This window comes from Somniosus microcephalus, chromosome 7 (genome assembly GCF_052327205.1).
Source record: "Somniosus microcephalus isolate GS21.2 chromosome 7, FLI_Smic_1.0, whole genome shotgun sequence".
In the NCBI taxonomy this organism is placed as follows: domain Eukaryota; kingdom Metazoa; phylum Chordata; class Chondrichthyes; order Squaliformes; family Somniosidae; genus Somniosus; species Somniosus microcephalus.
The window spans coordinates 237,978,590-237,996,983 of NC_140993.1; the positions used below are offsets into that span (position 1 = coordinate 237,978,590).

Below are 18,394 nucleotides of genomic sequence, written 5' to 3' on the forward strand. Positions count from 1 at the left end.
ACTGGCTGTGATTGAGAAGTCCATCATCATAAATATAGAAGGGGTAAACTTGAAGTAGAGCTTAGGGAGTTCTCCCTTTTAAACGTAATTGATTACCCCCTTGTTAGCTTATCATTTGACAAGGAACCAATAAAGGTGGACAGTCAAAGTCAATGTGATCCCATTCATAAAAGTGGGAAGCCAGTGGGGTGCGGGGAGCCAGTGGGGTGCGGGGGAGGGGATGGGGGTGAGAAAAAATTGTAATTATAGTCTGGCCTGCTCGGCTAAGAGACTGTTGCCAGTCCACTCTGCCATTACAGCGTTGTAGGAAAATCCAAAATTATTTCTTTTTAAATGGCATGGAAGGATGTGGCCAGTATTGGAAATGTATTGTTTAGGAATAATTCACAAAATGTCTTCGTGCTTAGGGTTGTGTAGAGAAACAAAAATGTATCATTAAGCCGATTTAGTGTGGTGTGTGTGTGTCTTGTTAGATCCTTTTGAGGAAAAGTACATGTACTCCAGAATGATCTGCCATTTTTGTGCCCTGCCACACCTACGTGTATGTGGTCTGATTGTGTCCATTTATAGAACAGTCTGAATTTCCACAGAAAGCTAAGATGTACAGTTTCCACGAGGCAGGAAAGTTCAGGGGAGAGACTGAGGGTTCGGGTCAATGGGTTAAAACCTCCAGCCTTTCCACTAGGTCAGAAGGCACAGCTGAAGTGACACGTGTAAGGTCTGTGAAAGCCTCAATTGAACATGTCCCACTTTCCGATTATCCTGAGCTGTCGCATTACTGGCAGACTTCCCTATTATCAGTAACTCCCTCCTCTTGTGTTCTCTTCCATTTAGGCCATTAAGGGAAGGGTTGTGTTTTGATAGTATTGAGTAACTGCCATTGAATGAGCATTCCTCTGGTAAATGGATAGGCAGTGGTCTCTGTATTGACTTTTAACTTTTTTAAGAGGCTTATGCAAAAATGGTTTGCAACACCATTGATGGGTTTGAGACTAGCTGTTCAGAATATAAGATAACTAAATTATCGATTTATTTAAACAAAACTAGGACATTTCAATCCAGTTCTTAAAATGTGGCTTAACTTTTAAGTCTCCACTCTACCTCTCCAGACAGGCATTGTCTGCATGACTAAGGGTTACAATTAAACTTGCTATGACATTTCATGTTGCTAGGATACAGTCATAGTTGAACTGACTTAAAAGGTTACTGCAGGAAGAAAGTTTGTCAGGTACATATTATGAACAAACCTGGCTCTTTCACTCGGTCCTTTCAGATATGAGAGTCTTTGACACAGGACGCTGCTGCTCCTGTCTGCCAGAAATAGTTGCAATGACTTGCACACATTGGTAAAACATGGCAGCTACAAAGATTGCTCCTTTCAATTGGGTTGTGCACAATGGGCAGTGCTATGAATGTGTAAACATTCTGTGGCACAGCATCGATGGAGGAATGTTCAAGTCCCGCTTTTCACGGTTACCATTCTGAGCTGGTTACCATTCTGAGCTGCGTTGAGCCAGGTGCTCAGGAAATTGAGTTAATGATGTCTTCCAGTTGCAGGCAGTGAAGATCAGAAAAGAAAGTCACAGCGATGTGGTCTCTGGCGCCTCCTGACCGCAAACTACAAGGGTGGCAGCCTGGAAGTACTCTTGGCTGCTGACTACATTTTAAAAACACACACGATAGCCCGGGGTAAACTGAGTCTTGACGTTGGGTTTCTTCACCTTTCTCAGTTGTTTTGCCGTTGGCTGTTTCCACGGAGCTTATCATCCTTCTTGTTAGAGCTCTACACCAAGTCTAAATGCAGCAAGTGCTGCTGCACCTTTTCAAAGTTGGAAGTATGTGCACAATGAAGCCTATGATAGTTAGTGTTGCGTTACTTTACTGCCCTTTTCTTTTGACATCTGTAAAACTGATTTTGGGCAAGTTTCTCATGGCTGTCACAAAGCTATATCCAAGAAACAATGTTTTTCAACTCATATTATTCTTGTAAGAATTGGAGAAAGGAAAGAAGTTAACGATTCAAGATTTCTGATCTTTGGCAGAAGTCATATTGACTTGAAACGTTAACTTTTTCCTTTCTCCACCGATGCTGCCTGACCTGTTGAGTGTTTCAGTATTTTCAGTTTTTATTTCAGATTTCTAGCATCTGCATTATTTTGCTTTTAAGAACATAAGAAATAGGAGCAGGAGTAGGCTATTCGGCCCCTTGAACCTGCTCCGCCATTCAATAAGATCATGGCTGATCTTCTACCTCAACTCTACCTTCCCGCACTATCCCCATATCCCTTGATTCCCTTAATAGCTAAAAATCTATTGATCTCTGTCTTGAATATACTCAACGACTGAGCATCCAAAGCCCTCTAGGGTAGAGAAGTCCAAAGATTCACAGCCATTTGAGTGAAGAAATTTCTCCTCATCCCAGTCCTAAATGGGCGACCCCTTATTTTGAGACTGTGACCCCTAGTTCTAGACTCCCCAGCCAGGGAAACATCCCCTCAGCATCTACCCTTCATACTTTTGATAGATAGACCTGTCAAATATATGAATGGAGATCGCCCCAAAAAAACACTAAAACATTAAATAATTTTTTTTTTAAATGAGTTAAAATTACATTAAATTAAATATTTTAAACAAAAGTTTAAGTTTTTGAAAAAAACAATTAATGTGTTTTACGGGGCTAAAAATAAACTTACCAATTTAAAAAGTATTTTAAAATTATAAATGAGTGAAAAATTTTTAAAAACTTTTTTTCAACTCTTATGCTGGAAAAAGCAGGCCTTACGCTTGCTTTTACCAGACGTAAGATTTTTAAGTGTTTTCAGCGGGCGGAGGTTCTGCAGAAAGCGGAACGCTCCACCCGCAGAGGCCCTTCTCCGGGGCAGGCGTCATTGAGCATTCTTGACAGATCGGAAATGCTGGTTTTCAGCGCGTGCACTTTGCATGCCTGAAACCGGCATTTCCGATGTCCCTACGGGTGGGTACACAGCCCATACACACCCGTAGACATCGGAAAATACGGTCCAATGTGTTTCACTGAGATAACCTCTCATTCTTCTAAATTCTATGGAATATGGGCCTAGTCTCCTCGATCTCTCCTTTCTATTTTTCCTACCAAAGTGGATAACTTCACATTTCTCTACATTATATTCCATCTGCCATGTTCTTGCCCACTCACTTAACCTGTCTCTATTCCTTTGCAGCTTCTTTGCATCCTCCTCACAACTTACTTTCCCACCTAACTTTGTATCATCAGTAAACTTGGATACATTACACTCGGTCTCCTCATCTAAGTCATTGAAATGGATTGTAAATAGCTGAGGCCTAAGCACTGATCCTTGTGGTACCCCACTAGTTACAGCCTGCCAACACAAAAATGGCCCATTTATATTCCTACTCTGTTTTCTGTCCATTAACTAATCCTCAATCCATGCTAATATTACCCCCAATCCCATGCGCAATAACCTCTTGTGTGGCACCTTATCAAATGCGTTCTGAAAATCCAAATACACTATATCCACTGGCTGCCCCTTATCTACGCTGCTAGTTACAACCACAAAAACTCTTACATTTGTCAAACATGATTTCCCTTTCATAAATCCGGGTTGACTCTGCCCAATCATAATTATGATTTTCTGAGTGCCCTGTTACCACGTCCCTAATAGATTCTAGCATTTCCCTACTACTGATGTCAGGCTAACAGGTCTATAGTTCCCTGTTTTCTCTCTCCCTTCCTTTCTTGAATAGCAGGATTACATTTTCTACTTTCCAATCTGTGGGAACCGTTCTAGAATCTAGGGAATTCTGGAAGATCAAAACGAATGTATCCACTATCTCTGTAGCCACCTCTTTTAAAGCCCTAGGATATAGGTCATCAGGTCCAGGGGATTTGTCGGCTTTTAGTCCCATTAATTTCTCCAGTACTATTTCTTTACTAATACTAATTTCTTTAAGTTGCTCATTCTCTCTTGGTTCCCCACTATTTCTGGAATGTTTTTTGTGTCTTCTTCCATGAAGACAGATACGAAGTATTTGTTTAATGTCTCTGCCATTTCCTTATTCCCCATTATAATTTCTCCTTTCTCTGCCTGTAAGGGACCCACGTTTACTTTCGCGAATCTCTTCCTTTTTACATACCTATAGAGGCTTTTACAATCTGGTTTTATGTCTCTTTCTAGTTTTAGTCTCATTCTATTTTCTCTCTCTATCAATTTCTTGATCCTCCTTTGCTGAATTCTAAAATCCTCCCATTCTCAGGCTTATTACTCTTTTTGGCAACATTATAAGACACTTTTAATCTAATACTATCCTTACCTTTTCTTGTTAGCCACAGTTGGACCATTTTTCCCATGGGATTTTTATTCCTTAAGGAAATGTATTTTCGTTATGAATTATTTCTTTAAATGTTTGCCATTGCTTATCATATCTTTTAATCTAGTTTCCCAACTTACCTTAGCCAACTAGCCTTTCATACCTACGTAGTTTGCTTTGTTCAGATTTACGACCCTAGTTTCGGACTTAACTAAATCACTCTCGAACTCAATATAACATTTAGTCGATGGCTTTCATATCTTTTGTGTGGTGACTCCTGCATAGGGAATCCCTTAGTTGAACTTCCAAACGTCAATTACCCAAAGGAGAAAAAAAAATGCCATCATTGAAGGAAATGTTTTTTCTTCGCAAACAGCAACCAAAATAATTGCCTGGAATTTCCGGCTGGGTGATCTCCTGATCTCCTATTGTTTCTCTGGGGTTTCCACAGAGGTTATGGCGGGAGATCAGGAAAACCCCTGCAGAAATTGTACCTCAATGTATTACATCTGATGGCCTTGTGACCTCCTGACCCCATGACTTTTTAGTAGACATTTTTTTTAATGGCAGAGACCTGTCTATTTGCTAACTTGGCAGTGGTGTCACCTTAATAGCTTGTTTTAGTTAACTTAAAATAGATGAGTGTATTTTCCTGGGTTTGGGTTTTATGGGATGTGACTGGATCCCGGAGCTTGGTCTTGGGTGAATCTGCACTTAACACTGACTTCCGGGAGCCAGGCACGCCTGTAAAACCAACCCAGCCCGTAAAACCAACACAGCGCCCAGGAAAGTGTGTTCTCCTAGTTAAAGTTTATATACGGTATGGTACGCAGCAAGTGTAGACTTTCAGGCGGTTGAGATTGTGAGCTTCAAAATGTCCCACAAGTGATGGTCCGGTCCATTTGTAAAAGCCTTTATTACCTAATAACTGGTAAATAACTAGGAACACAAGTACAGGAGTAGCCATTTAGCCCCTCAAGCCTGTTCCGCCATTCAATGACATCATTTCTGATCTGTTCCTTAACTCCACATAACCGCCTTGGATACATATCCTTTGATACCCATGTCTACCTCAAAATTTTAATTGACCCAGCATCCACAGCCTTTTGGGGGAGAGAATTCCAGATTTCTACTACCCTTTGTGTGGAAAAACTGCCTCCTGATTTCACTCCTGAATGGCCTAGCAGTAATTTTAAGATTATGCCCCCTTATTCTAGATTCCCCCACCAGAGGAAATAGCTTCTCTGTATCTACTCTGTCAAACACTTGGCATTTTATGGGGAAGTTTGAGGTCATCCACTTTTGATACCATCTGCCACAGTTCTGCCCACTCAATCTATCTATGTACAACTTACTGTGCCGACTAACTTAGTGTCATCTGCAAACTTGGATGTACAGCTCTCTCTTCCTTCATTTAAGTCATATATACAGTGAAAAGCTGAGGCCCCAGTACAGATCCCTAGGGAACACCATTTTTCACAACCCACCAGTCAGAGTAAAATCCCTTTATACTTACTTTCTGGGGGCTATTTTCTCCTGATACTTTAGGCGCTGCACAGTCTCCAAGGTGACCAAGATGGGGCCTTGAGCTAGTTAGCCCGTCTTTAGCACAACATGCCATCTTGGTAAAGGAGTTGAAGAGCGTGCTAGGATCAGCTGTCCCGAGGATGATTAAGGCTCTGATGGACCAATTAAAGTGGCTCCTAATGCTTATTAAAGAGGCTTCACATCATTTTGCTGGCTAGCGCTGCAAATAAGGACCTCTTCTAACAGCAACCAGCTGAACAGGAGTAAAGAAGTCGTTGCTGAGGATTGCCAGCGCTACTTAGAGCCATGCTCAGCTTTCACTGTTCACTTGCTGCTGGAGATTGACTGACTACACTGCGTTTGAAGAGGACTTTAGATACACATCAGGAGACTTTCTGGAACACTTTGTCAAGACTTCACCAACACCCTAACATTTATTTTGCAAATTCTCTGAGGACTTCACCAAAAGAGAGTGAGTTCTGTACTACTGTACCTTATTGGAGACCCTTTAGGAGTCACCAGGAGAAAGGGAGTGCTTGGTCATGGGGCTCTTGCTAGGGGTCCCCCTAGGGCCGGAGGAGGAATGGGAGGAGAAGATGAGGCCAGGCAGAGCAGCACCAGCTGCTGGAGGAAGAGGAGGGACCGGACGGCAAGGCGCAACATTCATTCGAAGTTGCATGGCTGTGTAGCTGTCTGCCGGTCCCGCGCAGACCGGGATCAGCTTTTCCAATGTAAAATTTGGCACATGCGCAAAACTTTGAATGGGCCGCGCAGCCCGTTAACAGGACCATGCATCCAAATTTAAAATTAGGGAGAACATTGTGTACAGCAAAAATAAACAATGAACACATGACATAACCAACAGCACTTACAAATATTCAATGATTCACCCTGGTGCTTACCCTTGGTGGCTATCTACAAGTGCCCTCACCTACTCTGATGCTTCTACGAAGTGCAACCCCAGTGGAAGCTGCTGGCGAGGTGGATGGCTGCGGAAAGTCTGAAGAGGGCAGTTCAGATGTTCTCCTGGGTTGCCCTCGAGTGGCTGTGGGCCGTGATGGCCCAGCCTTAGACTGCACCATCTCAGCATGGACTTGAGCAGTCAGGGCCGCCTGGCTGACATGCAACGGCAAGGGCAATGGTGCAGTGGCGGGGGAGGGAGCAGCAATGCTGCCACCCGGAGAGAGGCCAGTAGGTTCCTGCTCCATGATTCCCACGCCACTACCTCAGGGCTTCTGTTCAGCCCGCCCAGTGATGATCTGGAGGACAGATCTCTGGGCAGCCGAGACACCCCGCAAGCCCCTTTCAACCCAGGAGCCCAGAGCCACCATGGCAGCTGCCCGAGCTTTCATTGCAGCAGTTTGCCGCTCCATGGAAGTTGTTTGGTGTTCCATGAAATCTGCTATGGCTACAATGGAAGCTGCAACCTCAGTCATGAGATGCTGTAAGATGGTGGGCTCCACAGGTCGCTGGATGGAATTGGCCAGCCCCTTCACGCTGGCGAGGATGGGTTCCCAGCTCTGCGTCAAGCCACGGGCCAATCTGCAGGTGGACTCCTCCACCCCTAGCCACGACCTGTAAGCTTTCAGGCAGGTTGTCCATTGCACCAAGCATTTGGTTTGTCAAAACCATCAGCCTTCTTTTGAAGCTTGGCCCTGTGGAGCCCTCATCTGACTCCTCTATAGCAGAACTAATACGTGACCTTGAATGAGTGTATTGGCAGGTGTGTTTGTGTGTACCTGCGATGCCTCACATGGTTGAAGAGATGTGTCTGAGGTGTGAGCAGTGCCTGTGAAGGATGCAATAGTGGGTTGTGTGATTGTCAGTGTATAGTTAGATGGTGGATGTAGTGTGATAAGGTTCTGATGCTGGTAGTGGTGCAGTTATTGAGAAGTGTGTTTGTGAGATGGGATCGGAATACTGGTGGTTCTTCTGGGGAATACAGCCAGAGCCAAGTCCACTGCACCACGGGTGGCGCAGCTGTACAGGGTTGGGTAGGGGTGGGGTGGAGGAAGATTGGGGAAGCAATAGTGACGAGGGATTCAATAGTCAGGGGAACAGACAGGCGTTTCTGCAGCGGCAGATGTGATTCCAGGATGGGATGTTGCCTCCCTGGTGCCAGGGTCAAGGATGCCACTGAGCAGCTGCAGATCATTCTAAGGGGGGGAAGGTGAACAAGAGGTCATGGTCCATATCGGTATCAACGAGGTAGAAAGAAGGATGCGATCCTGCAGGCAGACTTTAGGGAGCTAGGCAAGAGATTAAAAAGCAGGGCCTCAAAGGTAGTAATCTCCGATTATTCCCAGTGCCACAAACTAGTGAGGATAGAACAGACGAATACGTGGCTGGTGAGATGGTGTAGGAGGGAGGGCTTTAGATTCCTGGGACATTGGGACTGGTTCTGGGAGAGGTGGGACCTGTACAGGCCAGACGAGTTGCACCTAACAGCTGGGACCAATATCCTCGCGGGGGGCGGGGGGGGGGGGTTCAAACTAATTTGGCAGGGGGATGGGTACCAGGATGTAGCATTAGAAAGAAGAAACGAAGTGCACAAAGAATTGGGAGTGAGAGATAGTACGGTATTAGGTTGGATTAGACTAAAAGAATACAAGGTCTAAGATAGGTTTACAGTGCATGTGTGTAAATGCAGGAAGCATGGTAAATAAGGTTGGTGAGCTGCAGGTGCAAATAGCCACATGGGAATATGATGTGGCGATAACTGAGACCTGGCTCAAAAAAGGGCAGGATTGGGTACTAAATATTCCTGGATATGTTCAGGAAAGATAGGGAAGGAAAGAAAGGAGGTGGAGTGGCAGTATTGGTTAAGGAGAATATTACAGTGCTGGAGAGAGAGGATGTCCTGGAGGGGTCAAGGACAGAATCTATTTGGTTGGAGTTAAGTAATAATAGAGGTACCATTACACTGCTAGGTGTATTCTATAGGCCACCAACTAGTGAGAAAGATATAGAGGAACAAATTTGCAGGGAAATTAGAGAGGTGCAAGAACTATAGAGTAGTAATAATGGGGGATTTCAATTATCCTAATATAGACTGGGATCGTAATAGTGTAAAGGGCAGAGATGGGGAAGAATTTCTGAAGTGTGTTCAGGAGAACTTTCTTGATCAGTATGTTTCCGGCCCAATGAGAAAGGAAGCATTGGTTCTGGGGAATGAGGTGGGTCAAGTAGAGCAAGTGTCAGTAGGGGAACATTTAGGGAACGGTGATCATAATATCATAAGGTTTAAATTAGCTATGGAAAAGGACAAGGAGCAATCTAGATAAAAATAGTTAATTTAGAGGAAGACCAATTTGAGTGGGTTGAGAATGGATCTGGCCCAGGTAAATTGGAATCAAAGATTTGCAGGCAAAACTGTAGTTGAACAATGGGCTGCCTTTAAACAGGAGATAGTTCGGGTGCAGTCGAGGTACATTCCCACAAGGAGGAAAGGTAGGGCAGCCAAAGTCAGAGCTCCCTGGATGACGAAAGAGATAGAGAGTAAGATGAAGCAAACAAAGGGGACGTATGACAGATGTCAGGTTGAGATTACAAGTGAGAATCAGGCTATATATAGAAAGTTCAGTGGGGAAGTGAAAAAGGAAATAACCGCGGCAAAGAGAGAGTATGAGAATAGATGGGCAACTAACATAAAAGGGAATCCTAAAGTCTTCTATAGGCATATAAATAGTAAACGAATAGTAAGAAAAGGGGTGGGGCCGATTAGGGACCAAAAAGGAAACCTATACATGGAGGCAGGAGGCATGGCTGAGGTACTAAATGAGTACTTTGCATCTGACTTCACCAAGGAAGAAGATGCTGCCAAAGTCATAGTGAAAGAGGAGGTAGTTGAGATACTGGATGGGATAAAAATTGATAGAGGAGGCACTAGAAAGGCTGGCTGTACTTAAAGTAGATAAGTCACCAGGACCGGATGGGATGCATCCTAGGATGCTGAGGGAAGTTTAAGGTGGAAATTGCGGAGGTCCTGGCCATAATCTTCCAATCCTCTTGGATACGGGGGTGGTGCCAGAGGACTGGAGAATTGCAAATGTTACACCCTTGTTCAAAAATGGATAAACCCAGCAACTACAGGCCAATCAGTTGAACCTCAGTAGTGGGGAAGCATTTAGAAACGATAATCAGGGACAAAATTAACATTCACTTGGAGAAGTGTGGATTAATTAAGGAAAGCCAGCATGGATTTGTTAAAGGCAAATCATAGAAACATAGAAGATAGGAGCAGGAGTAGGCCCCTCGAGCTTGTTCCGCCATTCAACGAGATCATGACTGATCATCCAAATTCAGTACCCTGCCCCTGCTTTCTCCCCATATCCCTTGATCCCTTTAGCCTTAAGAAATATATCCAACTCCTTCTTGAATATATTTAATGAATTGGCCTCTACTACCTTCTGTGGTAGAGAATTCCATAGGTTCACCACTCTGTGGGTGAAGAAATTCCTCCTCCTCTCTGTCCTAAATGGCTTACCCCTTATCCTTAGACTGTGACCCCTGGTTCTGAACTCCCCGACCATCGGGAACATCCTTCCTGCATCTAGTCTGTCTAGTCCTGTTAGAATTTTATAAGTTATGATTGGTTGAGTGGTTATGATTTGGAATACAGTGCCTGAGAGGGTGGTGGAGGCAGACTCAATCGTGGCTTTCAAAAGGGAATTGGATAAGTACTGGAAGGAAAAACAATTGCAGGGCTACAGGGAAAGGGCAGGGGAGTGAGACTAGCTGAAGTGCTCTTGCAGAGAGCCGGCACAGGCTCGACGGGCGGAATGGCCTCCTTTTGTGCTGTAACCATTCTATGATTCTATGATCCTACTTTGACCACTTGTGTGAAATTGTTAATTTTTTTGTGGCACTATAGCCATGTCTTGGGGACAGTGCTCCTGGCTGTGTAACCTCCTCGGCAATCTTCTCCCACATCCGCTGCATTAGTTGCCACTGTGGCCTCCTTCCCCCCCCACCCCCCCCCCCTCCCTGTGGGTACAGGACATCCTTCCACTTCTGTACCTCCTGAACCAGGACCTCCAGTGCTGCTTCTGAGAACCTGAGACCCCTCTCCCTTGGTCGCTAAGCCATTCTGATATGTGCCATTGTCTGTCAGCCATTGCATTCCACACCTTCAGCTGCTAATCAGCGCTTGTGTGCTATATGTACAGGTCTCCGGTTTAGCAACTCCAGGCACAATTAAACCATGGTAATCAGCCTTAAAATTGCAGGCTAAAACCAGACTTTTAAGCAGGTATATCTTATTAGTACAGCACCCACTTAGTGCCTGTTTTCACCCTTTCCCCAAAATAACTCCCTCTGTCTCCAACCTCCCAACCAATTATGAACAAATGTCACAAAGTTACCACTACATAGATAGAGGAAACTTTTTTTTATCCGGCACGGGACGGGACCGACGTGGTGCCGGTTCATCCAAAATTCCGGATAACCGAAAGTTATAGTAAAAGATACGGAGCTGAGAGCTCCGTATAAAGCAACAAACCCTGTTGCAACAGGTTCAAAACAATGGCCACAAGTTGCAAGCGTCTCTGTAGCTTAGCAACAGCTGCAGCCACACCCTTGCACAGCAACACATGGAGGAAGGCAAGTAATAAAAGTTACCTGAACCTACTCCTCAATTTTGCCGGTTAATCGAGATTTCCGGCTATTTAGGTGCTGGTAAATCGAAAGTTTCCTGTACATAGAAGATAGAAGCAGGAGTAGGCCATTCGGCCCCTCGAGCCTGCTCCGCCATTCAACGAGATCATGGCTGATCATCCAAATTCAGTACCCTGTCCCTACTTTCTCCCCATATCCCTTGATCCCTTTAGCCTTAAGAAATATATCCAACTCCTTCTTGAATATATTTAATGAATTGGCCTCCACTGCCTTCTGTGGTAGAGAATTCCACAGGTTCACCACTCTCTGGGTGAAGAAATTCCTCCTCCTCTCTGTCCTAAATGGCTTACCCCTTATCCTTAGACTATGACCCCTGGTTCTGAACTCCCCGCCCATCGGGAACATCCTTCCTGCATCTAGTCTGTCTAGTCCTGTTAGAATTTTATAAGTTTCAATGAGATCCCCTCTCATTCTTCTAAACTCCAGCGAGTATAAGCCCAATCGACCCAATCTCTCCTCATATGTCATTCCTGCCATCCCAGGTATCAGCCTTTTGAATCTTCGCTGCACACCCTCCATGGCAAGAACATCCTTCCTCAGATAAGGTGACGAAAGCTGCACACAATACTCAAGGTGTGGTCTCGCCAAGGCCCTGTACAACTGCAGCAAGACATCCTTGTTCCTGTACTCGAACCCTCTTGCTACGAAGGCCAACATACCATTTGCCTTCTTAACCGCCTGCTGCACCTGCATGCTTACCTTCAGCGACTGGTGCACAAGGATACCCAGGTCTCGTTGCACTTCCCCTTCTCCCAATCTATTGCCATTCAGATAATAATCTGCCTTCCTGTTTTTGCCGCCAAAGTGGATAACCTCGCATTTATCCATGTTATATTGCATCTGCCCACGTTATATTGCATCTGCCATGCTTCTGCCCAATCACCCAAACTGTCCAAATCATATTGGACATTCTCGGCATCCTCCTCACAGCACACACGCCCACCCAGCTTTGTGTCGTCTGCAAACTTGGAGATATTACATCTAGTTCCCTCGTCCAGATCATTAATATATATTGTGAATAGCCGGTCCTAGGACCGATCCCTGCGGTACCCCACTAGTCACTGCCTGCCACTCGGAAAAAGACCCATTTATTCCAACTCTTTGCTTTCTGTCTGCCAACCAGTTCTCTATCCAAGTCAATACCTTGCCCCCAATCCCATGTGCCTTAACTTTACATGCTAATCTCTTATGCGGGACCTTATCGTTCTCCCTTATCTATTTTACCAGTTACATCCTCAAAAAATTCCAGTAGATTAGTCTAGCATGATTTACCTTTTGTAAATCCATGTTGACTTTGTCCGATCCTGTCACTTTTCCAAGTGTTCTGCTACTACATCTTTTATAATGGACTCTAGCATTTTCCCCACTACCGATGTCAGGCTTACCGGTCTATAATTCCCCGTTTTCTCTCTACCACCTTTTTTGAATAGTGGGGTAACATTAGCTACCCTCCAATCCATGGGTACCATTCCAGAGTCTATCGAATTTTGGAAGATGACCAGCAATGCATCTACTATTTCTAGGGCCATTTCCTTAAGTACCCTAGGATGTAGATTATCAGGCCCTGGGGATTAATCGGCCTTCAATCCCGTTAATTTCCCCAACACCATTTCCCTACAAATACTGATTTCTTTCAGTTCCTCCCTCTCATTAGACCCTATGTTCCCCGACATCTCTTGGAGGTTATTTGTGTCCTCCTTTGTGAAGACAGAACCAAAGTATGTATTTACTTGGATTGCCATTTCTTTGTTCCCCATTATAAATTTCCCTGATTCTGACTGCAAGGGACCTACGCTTGACTTCACCAATCTTTTTCTCTTCACATATCTATAAAAACTTTTACAGTTAGTTTTTATGTTCCCTGTAGACTTACTCTCATGCTCTATTTTCCCCTTCTTAATTAATCCCTTTGTTGAATCCTAAACAGCTCCCAATCCTTAGGTTTACTGCTTTTTCTGGCCAATTTATATGTCCTCTCCTTGGATCTTATGCAATCCCTAATTTGCCTTGTTAGCCACGGTTGAGTCACTTTTTTTGTTTTATTTTTATGCCAAACTGGGATGAACAAATTCTGTAGTTCATCCATGCAATCTTTGAATGTTTGCCATTGCCTATCCACCGTCAACCCTTTGAGTGACATTCCCCAATCAATCCTACCCAGCTCGCACCTCATACCATCGTAGTTTCCTTTATTTAAATTCAGGACCCTAATCTCTGAGTCAACTACTTCACTCTCCATCTTAATGAAGAATTCTATCATATTATGATCGCTCCGACCCAAGGGGCCTCGCACAACAAGATTGATAATTAATCCTTTCTCATTACATAATACCCAGCCTAATATGGCCTGATCTCTAGTTGGTTCCTTGACATATTGGTCCAGGAAGCCATCCCATACACACTCCAGGAATTCCTCCTCTACAGTATTGTTACTAATTTGGTTAGCCTAATCTATATGTAGATTAAAGTCACCCATGATAACTGCTGTGCCCTTATTTCATGCTTCTGTAATTTCCCTTTTAATGCCATCCCCAACCTCCGCATTACTGTTTGGAGGTCTATATACCACTCCCACTAATGTTTTCTGCCCCTTGGTATTTCTCAGTTCTACCCATACAGATTCCACATCGTCAGAGCTAATATCCTTCCTTACAATTGTGTTAATCCCCTCTTTAACCAGCAATGCTACCCCATCTCCTTTTCCTTTTTGCCTATCTTTCCTGAATATTGAATACCCCTGGATGTTGAGTTCCCAGCCATGTTTCCATAATCCCAATCATATCATATTCGTTTACCTCTATTTGCGCAGCTAATTCATCCACCTTATTACGAATGCTCCTCGCATTAAGACACAAAGCCTTCAGGCTTGTTTTTTTAACGCTCTTAGACCTTTTAGAATTATTATTTACTGTGGCCATGTTTGATTTAAACCTTTGATTTCTCTGACTGCCACCTTTGTTTTTCTCCTTCCTGTCTTTTGCTTCTATCCTTGTTTCCCTTTCCTCTGTCTCCCTGCTCAGGTTCCCAATCCTGTGGCGGAGCAGGCTCGAGGGGCCGAATGGCCTACTCTTGCTCCTATCTTCTGTGTTTCTAAAACTAGCAGGTCCTGGAGCTTCGTCTATCTTAAGTCTTATTATTTTCTCCATTACTATTTTTATTGGTTGTGGGAATGGAAGGGTAGCTAATCCTGTGCTCTCTCATTTTTGTAATAATCTCTTGTGTGGAACCTTTACAAATGCCTTCTGGAATTCCATATAGACAATATCCATAGACCCCCCCCCCCCCCGTGTTAGTTACCTACTCAAAACATTCAACTAGATTAGATATGATCTACCCGTCACAAATCTCTGATCAGCTCATAGTTTTTCAAGTGCTCAATCATTCTGTCCCTGATAGTTTCCAGTAACTTGTCCACACTGACGTTAAACTGACAGGTCTGTAGTTTCCTGGTTTTTCCCTGCCTCATTTCTTAAATAATGGAGTGACATTTGCAATTTTACAATCCAAAGAAACAGTTCATGAATGTAGAGAGCTTTAGAAAATTATGCCTAGCGCATCTGCAATTTCCTCATCTCTTTCTTTTAATAACCTGGGGTGTTAGATATATTTCTTAAGGCTAAAGGGATCAAGGGATATGGAGAGAAAGCAGGGACAGGGTACTGAATTTGGATGATCAGCCATAATCTCATTAAATGGCGGAACAGGCTCGAGGGGCCGAATGGCCTACTCTTACTCCTATCTTCTATGTTTCTAAAACTAGCAGGTCCTGGAGCTTCGTCTATCTTAAGTCTTATTATTTTCTCCATTACTATTTTTATTGTTTGTGGGAATGGAAGTGTAGCCCTCCTTAGAGCAACTGACTGAATCCTGGCACCCCTGGCCCCTACAGGTGGCCACCAATCAAGAGGTCCTCTGACCCCGGCCCCAGCATAGAGCAGCATCACTGGCATCCCTTCTCATCATGCCTACTCCTGACTATCGGTGCTGCTGCTTCTGTATGCCACCCAAGCTCCTGCTGCCTCTAACTTGGCCACTTATCTGAGTCCCGATGCTGCCTCTCTCTGCAGAGACTAGTAAAAACGGGAGAGCATCAAAGTGAAAAAAGTAAAAGAACAAAGAGGGGGAGAGACAGTAGTGAATAGCCTCTGGTGGGGCAGTCCAGAACAAGAGGGCATAACCTTAAAATTAGAGCTAGGCCGTTCAGGGGTGATGTCAGAAAGCACAGATCAGCTGTGTCTAATTGAATGGCGGGACAGGCTTGAGGGGCTGAATGGCCTACTCCTGTTCCTGGGTTCCTGAAGTGAAGGTGGGGAGAGAAATCGATGGTACATTTACAGTACAACATTTTACACCCACTGTAAAGTTATAGTATATAAATGCACTCTTAATTGGACCTGGCCTACTCCTTAGTTGCATCACAAGGACCCACCCACCCCCACTGCTGTATGTGGTTGGACAGACACGTCGGTGAATTCTCAACTGAAGTCTCAAATTCCAATTCCAGCCATAAGTGACATCTAGGCTCCAGTGGAAAATGTAGCCCTTCATCTTGGGAGGGGAAAAGCCCTGTCAGCTGGTTTTGCTTTGGTGGCTTAAGACTGTTCCATCGGTTTAGCAAAACAAGAAAGTGAGGGCCCCAAAAGGGGATGAGGGGAGGTGGTAGCCAGAAATGCCTTCCCTTGTAAGGTGAGATTACTTCATGGTGACCTCTAGTTCACAGCTGTGTTGCACCTGCGCCATGGAACATGAAACCCCATTGTGTTTACTAAACAAGCAGGGCCCATCTTGCTCTTTTGATTTCATAATCCGTTAATGGGTGGCGTCTGTTGCCTAGGAAGCCATTGAATATGTTGATGTCACTGTTTTGTCAATATTCACATTTATGTTCCTGATTTTTATTTTCCCCTCCAGATATTCATCACTGTGAACTGCCTCAGCACAGATTTCTCTTCACAAAAGGGGGTAAAAGGACTTCCCCTCATGATACAGATCGACACCTACAGCTACAACAATCGCAGCAACAAACCCATCCACCGGGCCTACTGCCAGATCAAAGTGTTCTGTGACAAGGTGTGGTGCACAAAGCAGGCCGGCCAGAGCAGGGATTATTTTTCTGTGTTTTTTTGAAACCGCTCAAGTTCCCAAAACATTGTGTAGGAACAACAGGTTTATTATCTTTAGAGGGCTTTTGTGCAATCACAAATCCACACCAGGAGTTCCCTTCTCAAAGGAAAATAATGACTTGTATGATTATTGGCAAAATAAAATGTATGGGCATGCTGTATCTGCACCCTCTAATCCTACAGGCTGGGGAGCCATCGGAGTTTCTTGAGCATGTTTTTTTTTAATTTCCTTTCTCAAACCAAGATCTCCTTGATTTATGACATTTCTGGTACAGTATAGCACGGTAGATTGTGTGAGACCACAAACAATTAAGTTTTCACAATGTGCAAATGTGTATAGAACAGTCAGCTAAAGCTGGAGCTTTCTGGGCCATTTTTTTGTTGATGCTAAATCAATGTGGCAGCACCATCTAGTGTTGATTTTTCAGAATTACACAGCAGGGCTAGTGGTGAAATTCTAAAATGAATTCATGTTCTAAAATCTGTTCTTTAGAATGTAATGAGGTTGTTCCTCTTTATAATTTCTTGTTAGTTATCATTCATTAATGAGGCTCTCGCAAAGGTCCTCCACGGTTAGTGCGCACTATTTCTGGGCTGGGTAATAGAGTGAAAATCATACATTAACGAGTCAGTTTTGCTGATCTTTTGCTTGAAAATGTTCATTAAAAACGTGCGTGCCACACAAGTTTTGGCAGGGTAAAGGAGAAAAGTTAGACGTGTCTTCTCATTCTGTCATATAGGATGTCACAATGATGTATTTTGGTGCAATTTGTGTCATTCAAGTGTGAGTTTGCGATCAACTGCAAAAAGGCTGGAGAGAGCGCTGATTTAAATTGAGAGTACACACGACAGCCTGGCTCAACAGAATAAGGATGAGTTGTTGTGTCCGTCAGTAGTAAGACACAAGACTGCAGGAGAACGGTACAACAGGTGTTTACTCAACGTGGCTCACTCTGGAACTGAACTGTACAGATTACTACTCAGTGCTATATACAGGTGTGGTCACTGCCGGTACTGCAGTATACATGAGCTGTAAAAAGTAGTTCCCCCCCTTAAAGGTATATACATTACAATTCCTCCCCTTTTAGATTAACAGTACCATAACACTCATTTAGCAATTAAATATCAAACTAATTACAATTAACACTTTTAACATCCAACGTTAGCTGAAAATAGTCCTTTTATATATTCAGTCTTTGGGGAGGCTTTCTGATCCTTTCTGGATAGCGCCTTTCCCGAGTGTCTCGCTCTTGGTGCGGAGGCGATTCTGGCCCCCTGTCGTCGGTTGGGTCATCAGCTTCCGATGCTTCTGTTTCTGGGGTAGATGCGACCTGTACGTCGGGTTCATCACCAGGTACGTATGGGTGAGGCATGGGGTTGACTTGTTCCTGTGACTCTAGGATCTGGTCAGCATGGCGTCTCACGATGCTCTCCCCAACGTCCACTGTGTACATTAGTGGGCCCTGCCGTGTGCATATCGTTCCTGGCTGCCATTTTTCTGTTCGGTAGTCGCGGGCCAAGACTGGTTGCCCTACATTGAAGCTCCTTGTTGGCTTCTCATGGATGTGCTGGAATTGCTTACTCTCAACATCTCTTCGTACGTTTGGTCTGAGCAAATCCAGGCGAGATCTTAACCTTCGGTTAAAGAACATCATGGCCGGGGCCTGGTTGGTGACTGCATGTGTCGCATTCCGGTAGGCAAACAGGAAATTGTCCACCTTATGCTGCAGCGGAATGTTGTCATTGTACATAGCCTTTAT

At 44.2% G+C, this 18,394-nt stretch overlaps 1 protein-coding gene across 1 annotated transcript in view; it reads left to right on the forward strand.

Annotated features, from left to right (window-relative positions):
• Positions 1-18,394, forward strand: part of LOC147115166 (grainyhead-like protein 2 homolog) — a 155,282-nt gene that overhangs the window by 104,724 nt on the left and 32,164 nt on the right. The window contains exon 9 of the mRNA XM_085993467.1: positions 16,423-16,581. Coding sequence (XP_085849593.1) covers positions 16,423-16,581 — 159 coding nt within the window. The remainder of the gene's footprint in view (positions 1-16,422; positions 16,582-18,394) is intronic.